At 32.6% G+C, this 11,032-nt stretch overlaps 1 protein-coding gene across 2 annotated transcripts; it reads left to right on the top strand.

Moving 5' to 3' along the window:
- The first annotated feature begins 2,552 nt into the window (after window positions 1-2,552).
- LOC137806735 (homeobox protein SBH1-like) lies at window positions 2,553-8,035 on the top strand. 2 transcript variants are annotated; one of them, XM_068606993.1, is made up of 4 exons: window positions 2,553-3,988; window positions 4,367-4,610; window positions 7,247-7,488; window positions 7,594-8,035. In XM_068606993.1, the coding sequence occupies exons 1-4, from the start codon at window positions 3,566-3,568 to the stop codon at window positions 7,792-7,794; spliced, it is 1,110 nt and encodes a 369-aa protein (XP_068463094.1). In that variant the 5' UTR covers window positions 2,553-3,565; the 3' UTR covers window positions 7,795-8,035. The 2 variants fall into 2 exon arrangements, with proteins under 2 accessions (XP_068463094.1, XP_068463093.1); XM_068606992.1 differs by having other exon boundaries at window positions 4,364-4,610.
- The last annotated feature ends 2,997 nt before the right edge of the window (window positions 8,036-11,032 follow it).

Genomic DNA, 11,032 nt, shown 5'->3' with positions numbered 1-11,032 from the left:
TGTGAGAGGATTTACTTTCTCATATTGAGTTTGCTTATAATCGAGTGGTTAATTCTACTACTTCTCAATTTTTTTTTGAGGTTGTGTATAAGTTTAATCCCCTTACACCTCTTGACCTACTTCCCATCCTTGTACTTGATGAAGCGTTGTGCAAAGATGGTTTTGAAAAAGCAACTTTTATTAAAAACTTGCACCAACACATCAAACACCAAATCGAAAAGGAAGATAGGCAAGTATGTTCAACATGCAAATAAGGGACGCAAAACTTTGATCTTTGAACCTGAGGATTGGGTTTGACTTCACTTGAGAAATGATCGTTTCCCTACTCAAAGGAAATCCAAACTCCTGTCCTGTGGTGATGGTCCCTTTTAGATCATTAGAATGATCAATAATAATGCTTATGAGTTAGATTTACCTGATACATACTTAGGGAGTAATTCTTTTAATGTTAGTGATTTAACTCCTTTCTTTACAAGTGTTTCAAATTCGTGGATAAATTCTCTCCAACATGGGGAACATGATGGAACCCTGAGAGGTAGAACAACCATTGAGCTAGCCCAGTCTCCCAGAAGGATGACCAAGAGCATGACACAGGACCCATGGTTAGGTTAGGATTAGGCCATAGCCAATGCTTCAAAGTCCATTATTCCTCAAAGGATTACCATGAGCAGAACCCACATAATTGGATCTAAGCACCAACTATTTTCATTACTTTTAATTTAAGTAGATCATGGTGTATTTAGCATAATTTGGACTTGTGTCAAGCCCAACTCAACCTAGCTTCTAGAAACCCTCCATGACGCTCCTTTTGCTTCATTCTTACCCTAGTTTGGGCAGCACACTAGGTTAACCTAGTTTCTAGAAGGTTTCTTGTCTTTGTCGTCCCTTCCTCTTACTTTTGCCCTTCAAGACACTCTCTCCTATAAATAGGGTGCCTTGCCTCTTGTATTTTGACAATTTGAATTAATATAGTCAGAAAACTCTACTTGTGTGATTTGTGAGTTCTATCACATTTTGGGTCTTATCTTGAGTAAAATATACTTTAAGTGGCCACTCCTCACCACTCATCTTGGAATCCCTCACCCTTTCAAGTGGCGTGTTCATTCCACCAATTTCATAAGCTTTCTCATCTTTCTCATTTTCTTTTATTCATTACGCCCCTTATAATTTCTATTTGTTTATCTTCTCTTCCTTTTAAATTTGGTCATTACTTGCTCATTTTTATCTTGTGTTGTTTTCAATTCTGCCATCTTCATCCTTACTTTAATATTGTGTTTTTCTATTTGCTCTATAGAAGAGAATCTCCACACTTGCTTAACCACTTGGTTAAGTTCGTGTCTAGTGATAATCTTCTTTAATTTTTCATCATATTCTGCAAATCAAAAGTCATAACCAAAGTAAAACTCTTAAAATATGTGTCAATCTAAAATTAACTTGCCCATGGTAATCAAACACATGGTTTAATTATGTTTAAAAATTTTCTGAGTATCCCATGGTAATCAAACACATGGTTTAATTATGTTTACAAATTTTCTGAGTTGATTTTCTGTTTTAAAATTCCAACACATTTCAATGATGTTTTTATCTTTCAGCAATTTCAATTTCACTTTACAATTCAACATCTTTCAATTTAGTCTTTAAAAAATAAATGAATCATCAAAATTATTTTAATTAAAAGATAAAATTGAATAAAAAATGTATAATTATGGGAGTGAACCTTAAACATTTATGACTGCTTTTACAATGGACAGAATAGAAAGACACAACTATGTTAAAGATAGAGAGACAAACAAAGTTGAAAAACATAGTATGCCACTATTTCTCCTTTTCACCCCTTATTTCCATCTTTCCATTTCCTCTTTAAAATTATCGATCTAAACACAAACATACACTCAATAATCTTTTTGTGACTCTATATATTCCTTTATAACACCACATCAATGAATCCAAACACACTCTCTCTTAATATGTTTAAGATGAGTGATTCTCGGTAAAAAGGTTAGAATTTAATATTTATTTCATGGATTTATTATATTTGAAAACATTTACTAGGAACTTGTCACACTATTTATGATGTATATTAATTATTAAGTATAGTTTAATTTAAGATATACACAATACATGCAAAACTAATGAAAACGAAATTTAAGAATTCTATTTTATTTTATTTACAGTTATAGTTGTAAATTTGTTATTTATAGTAATGATTTATATAACAAATATAGGAAGAGAAAAATAGTATAATAATTAAAAAGATAATTAGTGGTAAGTGCAGGGGAAAAATGATGGATGGGGTGTGTGACAGGATGGGAGCAATTAAATGGGGGAGAAAGAGAGAGAGAAAGAGATAGAAGTGTGAAGAAAAGCAGAAGGTGATTTATTATTTGGGGTTATAAAGGAGGGACATAACGTATAATGGTAATGGTAGCAGACTAGAGAGAGAATTACACCATCTCATCACTGCAGAGAGGAAGAGACATTCGGACTGTCCCACAAACTTTACCAGCTTTATTTACTTAACTGCACCACACGCTCTTTTTCTATAGTCAATAATCTCAGATTAGATCCTATGCTATGCTATGCTATGGACACAGACTCAATTCTAACTCACACAAAAACCAACCATAATCATCTCTACTTCAACACACCAATAGGGCTTACGACTTCTCAATTATACTACAACTCACTATTTTTTCCATTTTCAACCTAGCTAACAATATTTTTCTCTTCTATTTTTCACTCTTTAAATTAATTATAAATTACTGTGGAAATAGTTTTAAGGGGAAAGAAAAAGGACAAGGTGAAGGCTGATTCCGTGTCATCTATCTCTTCCATTAATCCGTCATCCATCATCGTCAGTATTTACTTGTTGGCTCTCCCTCGATTTGATCGTTCCTCTCTCTCTCTCTCTTCTGTAGAAGTGAGATTTGAGAAAGAATTGCGCTGTTTCTTTCTCTCTCCTGCTTTTCTTTGCCAGTGGCGCAGTGCAGGAAACGAGGGGGAGAGTTTCATTGGGAAGGTAAAATCCACCCTTTCTTTGCACCATTCCCTCGGCCATTTACATCACCATCCACCACTCTCTCCTTTTCTTCTACTACAACAAACCCCAGTCAGTTTATGCGTGCATCTTTCTCTTTTTTTTTCTCTCTCTCTCTCTACTCATGCTCCAGTGAATGCTTCAATGGGTGGTGGTAAGGTTTATAAGAAAGACCCAACACCCGTTTTTCCAAGCAAAATTGTGTAGACTTTGTCAGGAAAGCCACAGTAGAGAAAAAAAACACAACCCTCTTCCACTTCGTGTATCAGACAACAACTACAGCACCAAGATCACTGTTTTGGATTTTTCTGTAAAAGGCCTGAAACTTGTAGCATAAAATCCGGGGGAGCCCTGAAGACAACTCATCTTGGGAGCAAAAAGTAGAGGGAGAGGGAAAAAGGAGAGGTGGGCTTAGTTTTTTTTTCCCTCTTCATGTGATAAGTTGAGGTAGTAAATTTTGAATATAATATAGGTAGGGGAAACGGATAAGAGTGTGGATGGGTGTGTCTGTGAATTGGTGAGGAGGCAATGGAGGGTGGTTCTAACGAGGCCTCCAGTGTGATGGGTTTTGGAGAGAATACAAGTAGTAGTGGGGTTTGTCCAATGATGATGATGCCTTTAGTGACTTCTCATCATGGTGGTCATCATCCATTAAATCCTAATCTTAATAATCCTAATCGTAATCCTAATGTAAACACAAACACAAATACTCTCTTCCTTCCCATGCCTACTACTACTAATAATCACCACCCAAACCGCAATAGCATCCACGACAATAACCACAACACCAACACCTCTGAGTTAGGGTATTTCATGGAGATCCACAGCCGCAACACGAACAACAACAACGATGGAAGTTCCTCTTCTTCTTCTTCTTCTGCTGTGAAGGCCAAGATCATGGCCCATCCTCATTATCACCGTCTCTTGGCAGCCTACGTCAATTGTCAAAAGGTGAGGGAAAGGAAAAACATAAAAGGTTAACCTTAACTCATGATATCCATTGACCCAACGTTCCCCACTTAGGTGAAAAGTAGATAAATATAGACAGCTAGAGTGATTGAAAACGATGCTTAATTAATTTATTCAACTCGTTAACACTCTTTCCTTAGTAAGTTCGGATCTGAGTTGTGACATGTGAAGTAATTTCTTTATTAAAGTAAGTCATCCTTTCATACTAGTGACGAACTACGTATTATTATTATATTTTAAAGAAAAAGAAGTTGTAGTAGAAGTATAAACCCTTTAAAGATGGCTAGCTTAACTATTAATGACAAGCATGCTATTTGGTCGTAAGGGTTTACTCATACAGTTGATGCACGTACTTAGCAGGTTGGGGCGCCACCTGAAGTGGTGGCAAGGCTAGAAGAAGCATGTGCATCTGCTGCAGTGACTATGGCAGGTGGAACGGCTAGAATCGGTGAGGATCCGGCGCTAGACCAGTTCATGGAGGCTTACTGTGAGATGCTGATCAAGTACGAGCAAGAGCTCACCAAACCCTTCAAGGAAGCCATGCTCTTCCTTCAAAGGATCGAGTGCCAGTTCAAATCTCTTACCATTTCTTCTTCCGACACTGGTGATTCATAACCCCTTCTCCGACTCCAGCTTTGATTTCTATGTTTCTTATCCTTTTAATGTTTCTTTTGTTGGGTGTTTGCCTGTTTGATGTTAATTTATTTAATTGAATATCCTTGCATGACTGTGTTTTCGAGGTTGTAGGTTCTGGGAAAGTTGTTAAAGAACTTCTTGTTCTTGAATTTAACCGAGTGCTTGCTTCATCTACTTTTTATGATAAAAGTTGAAATAATTTTCCTACCGTTAAGTATTTGTTTTCATTATGAATGATGTTTAATTGATAAAGAGTGTTTGTCTTTTCTTTGTTTAAGAAGACTTGAAATTCTGGCATGGGCTGTCAAAATGTGAATGGGTGGTACCTATCTGTATAACATCTTATCGGTGTTAGTGCATTGAATAAACTTTTGTTGGCTAAATTCTGCCCTTCCTGCGTGCCCTGATGATATTGACACAATTTCAGCTTTTTTATTTTTGGAAATACAAGTCTTTTCCTAAATTCTTCTGTGTGTTTCCCTATTTGATTTTACTGCTCTCTCTACTTGGCTGTTGTTTGATTTTGCATCTGAGTGTGGATAAAACTCATGCTTAAAGTAAATCCAACGACAGAGGGAGTGGCAGCTGGAATGTGAATTTGGTTTTAGTGGAGAGAGTCTAGGGTTTCATTGAACTGGTGCTCAAGAGTCAAGAGTGTTAATTGCGAGGTTGTTGGTGACTAGGTCGTTTCGGAATGTCATGCTCAGTGCAGTCAAACAAATGGCTTTAAAGAGGCTCTTAGGGGCAGTTGCAGGAGATATTTACCAAACAATGTTCAATAATATATAATATTACATTAAAGAAGGCCTTTTACACTACATTTTATCAAACAAAAATAAGTAGTTTTAGCTATTCACCATCATTTTGCTCTACAACAAATCATGATTTTGCTAAACTAACTTTTAATAGTTTATATGCTCATAAATTCATGCGTTTTAGTTAGGTGGCCTTTGTTATTCTCATAATTGTTGTATCTATGCGTATTGTCATTATTTATCATGTGTTTGTGTCCGACCGTGCAGTGCATATTGCCGTGGTTACTATAACTGTGTCTTTGATATGATAAAACTACACATTGGTGTGTCTATAACTGGAAATGGATGGTCACTTGCCATATGTACGTCTACATGGTGCTAACATTGCTGATTGAAATTAGCATTTGAATGTGACAACCATCGTTATTTTTCAAACTTTGCTGCTTGTGCGTTGATGACCACAGTGAAAAACAGCAGGAAACTTTTGTGTACTGCCTTAGATATAATTACAGCCGAGATTTCTTTAATATCAATCCATTTATGTATGAGCCCAAAGTAGTGCATGGTCTTCTGTTGATGTAAAGGAACAAATTTAACGTTCTTGGTCACAAATTTTTACGTTCTTGGTCCCCCGATTGTTAGTAGTTCATGGGTTTTTTCTGGGTAGAGGGTCCCTGTGCAATTTCATTTTTTGTAGGTGTTGAACAATTGAACTTTTTCAGTGGATTCAATTATTATTGTTACTACTACTTCTGTTATTGCTATTAATTTCTTGATGGTTTTATTTCTTCCATGACTAATCGCAATGTCTTTTTGCTACTATAGTTTGGCCCCTCCATGAACGTGGCTGTATGAATATTGTTGCATGTGATTTTAGATAAATATGACCACAATTACTGTGGTGTTTTGCTTTAATTATGAAGTTTTTGAAGTAATTCATTATGCACCCCCTTTTCTTCCATGTCTTATATTTAATCTTTTATTCTTTGCTGATGAAAAGAAACAGTGGCCTCATGCTGCAAAGAGTGAAATTCCATTTTTGCTTGATAAGGTTTAATATGATTGTTAAATTAGTCTTACTCAAGTTAAATCGGTGAAGTAGGCAGTGACATTTAAAGACTGTAGTCCTCTTTTCTGACGTTGTTGGGTTTAGGTATTTACTGTCTCAAGGTTGGATATGGAGACACTGTCTTTATTAAAAATACGGTTGGATTCATTTCTTATTGGATCATTTTAAAATCTGACTTGTGTTCATCATTCATTGTTTTCTAATTTATCTAAGATGTACTGTTAGTCATCCTTTATGTAATCGTACCCCGTAGTCAAAACCTGCACCAAACACAAGTTAGTGGTTTGATAGTTAAATATATCCTGTATTTGCTACATTAAGCTTTTCATTGTTGTATAAATTTGCTTGTCATGGAGAGTTACGCTTTAATAATAACTTAATAAATGCTAGCAAATTTGACTGAACTTTACTATAAACAAGCCATTTTGTTGGTTCCATAGCACCATATATTTTAGTCTCGTTAGAAATTTTCGTTATAAAGTTTGTTAGTTGATAAATTACTAGATGGTTTGGGATCACTTGCTTGGTGTCAGCTAATGTTTACTGACAAGGTAATCAAATGTTGTTAATTATTTCATCTTAAATTTAAAGAATTCAATTGAGTGAGATTGGTGGACACCATAAGACAGATGGTGGTATAAGAGCATTATAATTTCTGGGGTTCATGTTATAAACGCTTTACATTAGTAACTTTGGTAAGAAATTGAATGGAGAATTCACGTACCTTTTTCTTTCTAAGAAAGATGGTGTTCTTTGTTTTCTAATTGGGTTGAACAGCAGGTTGTAATGAAGGTGGTGATAGGAATGGATCATCTGAAGATATTGATGTGCACAACAACATAATAGATCCACAGGCAGAGGACCAAGAACTGAAAGGTCAACTCTTGCGTAAGTACCGTGGATACCTAGGTAGTTTGAAGCAGGAATTCACGAAGAAGAGAAAAAAGGGCAAGTTGCCCAAAGAAGCAAGGCAACAATTACTTGATTGGTGGAGCAGACACTACAAATGGCCTTACCCATCTGTATGTTGCATCTATCACTTTATTTTTAGTTATATGTGAAACATGTTATTGTGGAAATAACTTAGCAGGTGTTTTTGTACCTGCTTAATTTTGATGCATGAACAGGAATCTCAGAAGCTGGCACTTGCAGAGTCAACAGGGCTGGATCAGAAGCAAATTAACAACTGGTTTATTAATCAAAGGAAACGACACTGGAAGCCTTCGGAGGACATGCAATTTGTGGTGGTTGATCCAAGCCATCCACACTACTACATGGAAAATGTTGTGGGCAATCCCTTTCCCGATCTCTCTCACACAATGCTCTAAGAAACGTTTTGGTGCCTGTGTGCTCTAAACCTATATGTGTTCTGTCAAAAGGCAAGGCGTTATTCATATATAATAAGTATGTTACTTTAGTCACTAAGTAACCATATTTACACACTAAAATATGTCTCAAATGTTAATCTAAAAGGATTAACCTTTTGCACTTGTAATATTAAGTGGGAATGAAGTCTTTTGTAATTCAGTAACTAATTTTCTCAAGGAAATGTGCATGTTCATAAAATAATGTTGGCCGCATAAATTTGTCTTTTATATATATTTTTTATCAACAAATAATTAATAAAATAAAATCAGACACAACGAAATATTTCAATCAAATATTTGAGGTATCACAATCTTTATACATCAATTACACCTACCTTAATAAAACATAAGATAAGGTGCAGTCTCAAGGAAGGATTCAAGAAATCGTTTTTAGTGCAACACCCAAATCCTGACACCACAAAATAATGTATCAACCCTGCAAGATTTTAGAGCAGCAGCACTATAACAAGAGTTTAGTGCAACACCCAAATCCTGACACCACAAAATAATGCATCAACCCTGCAAGATTTTAGAGCAGCAGCACTAACAAGTATGCAATTCGTGTGTTCCTCACCAAAATACAAAAAGGAACAGAATTGATAGGAGAGAACCGTTTAAAAGACAGCGTTTATATATATATATATATATATATATATATATATATATATATATATATATATTTATATGAATACGTATATATGTATGTATGTGGTGCTTATGTTAAATATAATTTAACTTGTAGAAAGGAAAAGATAAATTTTAAGAAGCTTAATTTGTATACCTGATTGACATTATTTTCTAATACATATTTGCGTCAGCTCGAAAATACATTCACAATTTGCGGTAAAAAGGTAATGTAAGTTAGTCTATAACTGTATTCCGATTGATGAATAAATATAATCCAATAAAATGGTTAAAAAGTAAATTTTTAAAGAATTTTGAATGTAAATCGTTTGATTACTTTTAATCTCTGGCACTGCTATTCTTTCCCATTAACTAGCTAAAAACAGATTTGAAAAAAAAATAAAAAATATTATCATATAAACCGGCATTACATGAAGCTACCTAAAATGTCTTGTCAAATGAGAGTCTTGAGCTTTAAAACGTGTAAAGAAGATTTAAAAACGGAAATTATTTCAAAACAATAGAAAAAAATGCGAAGATTTTTTTTTAAAGAATAATGTTTCAAGACTTAGTGTCATCCACGTCTAGTTAGTTTAATTAATTAGACATATATTTAAACTTATAATAATAACTTAAGAATATAATATATAAAATAAAAAATATCAAGTAATATTCTTAGAAATTGAGTGCAATAGATTTTGGCCATGCATTAAATTATCAGTATAAATTTTGATTTTAATAATTTAAGAGTGGTGATATTTTGATACCTATCAAGCCGAAAACACTTACTTCTTAACTCAAAATAATAATATTTTATTTATATTTATTTTACCTTTTAAATTAAAATTCTAATACATATTATTATATTATTGAAGTGAGTTATAAAGTGGGTGTATTTTTTTATGGGTGTCAAATTATTATTTCCATAATTTAATTCCCGATTCATGATTTTGACCATTCTATTTTTTGTCATTTTAAAAAAAAAAAAAAATCTAATTATTAACTTTGTATATATTCCATGTTGATCCAATTGGACTATAACTAATATATTTATTTAAAATATTAGAAAAATAGTTTAATATTAATTAAAATATACTTATAACAAATTAAAAATTTTAAAAATAGATCATTTTCAAATATTGGTAGTCTAAGATTGAGGGAAACAATAGAATGATCAAAATCAATGATAAAGACTAAAAGTATAAAAAAATTACAATTTGGTCAAATTATTATTATTATAAAACCTTTTTAATGTTTATAAATTAATGCACAGTTATTTTGCAATCTGAATTTCAATCGTTGTCCATTTAGTTATTTCAGTATTCACCCGGCCCGATGCTATTTCTTGGGTGGCCCGACTTTAACGTTTTTCTATATAAAATTTTATCTTTCTACAAATGGTATAATGTGACATGACATTTTATTCTTTTCTTAAATTTTAACACAACCAAACCAATTTCAGAGGCTAATTTTAAAATACAAAAATAATGCTAGAGATTTGTACATATTTAAAGTAATAAATACTACAAAAATTTAGAAAAAAAAACTAAATAAAAATAAATGCTTATTTTACAGATAGAGTAAAAAGAAAGGGAAAAGGGCTAAACTAAAGCAAATCATGAATCAAACCTATGATAAAAGGCACATTTCTAGAATAAAAAGAAGAAAGGAAAGAAGAAGAAAATGTGAAAATGAAGTTATAAAGAAATACTAAGATTAAAATTCATATTTGAGATTTGTTTTTTCATCTCAATATTATAAGGAATGAATAAATAAAGCCACAATCAAACTACATATGTCAAATCTTAGGTCTTTTATAAAAATAAAGATTACGAAAAATGTCAAAGCTTCCGATGAGAAATAAGATTATAAGATAAAGAGTAAAACAATGATTCATATAAAGTTCAAATTTTATATTTAAGGAAGAAATAAATATAATAAAATGACGAAAAATGTAAAAAATAAAAAGATAAATTTACTAAAATTACAATTTAGAATAAACAACTAATGTTTTAAAGTTTACAAGAGTATTTTATATAAGTAAACTTTATAATAAACATGTATATATAAATTAGATTATATTATGATACAAGGTTCTTCTCAATTATTGATAAGTTGTTTTAAAAATATAAAATTTTAATTATAAACAATGATGAATATTATATAGAAATATATAAGAGGTTAAAGAAAAATGCTAAAAATACTTTTGTTCAGCGAAGAAACTCTTACCAACGTTCTCTTATAAATAATAACGTGAAAAAAATTTGATATATATAACTTTCTAATTTATATTGAGAAAAGTCTTATATCACGTCTCAGAATTAGACCCACTTTCTCTCCAATTTTTCTGAAAATAAATTTCACACACCAGTCTGCAATTTGTAACAAAAGGTCTCAAGTGTAAAAGAAAATCTCTCAATCCTTTCCAACTACTGTTTTTTGTGGTTAACATTATGAATTTACTGTATTTTTATCTGTCTCTAAATTCATTTTTATTTTTAAATAAACTACTAATAGATAAAATATAAATTTCTATCACAGCTTAGATTATTTTTTAAAAGTGTGTGTGTGTGTA

The sequence above is a fragment of the Phaseolus vulgaris genome, chromosome 3 (assembly GCF_000499845.2).
Source record: "Phaseolus vulgaris cultivar G19833 chromosome 3, P. vulgaris v2.0, whole genome shotgun sequence".
Taxonomy (NCBI): domain Eukaryota; kingdom Viridiplantae; phylum Streptophyta; class Magnoliopsida; order Fabales; family Fabaceae; genus Phaseolus; species Phaseolus vulgaris.
This window is presented reverse-complemented; position numbering and strand designations above follow the sequence as displayed.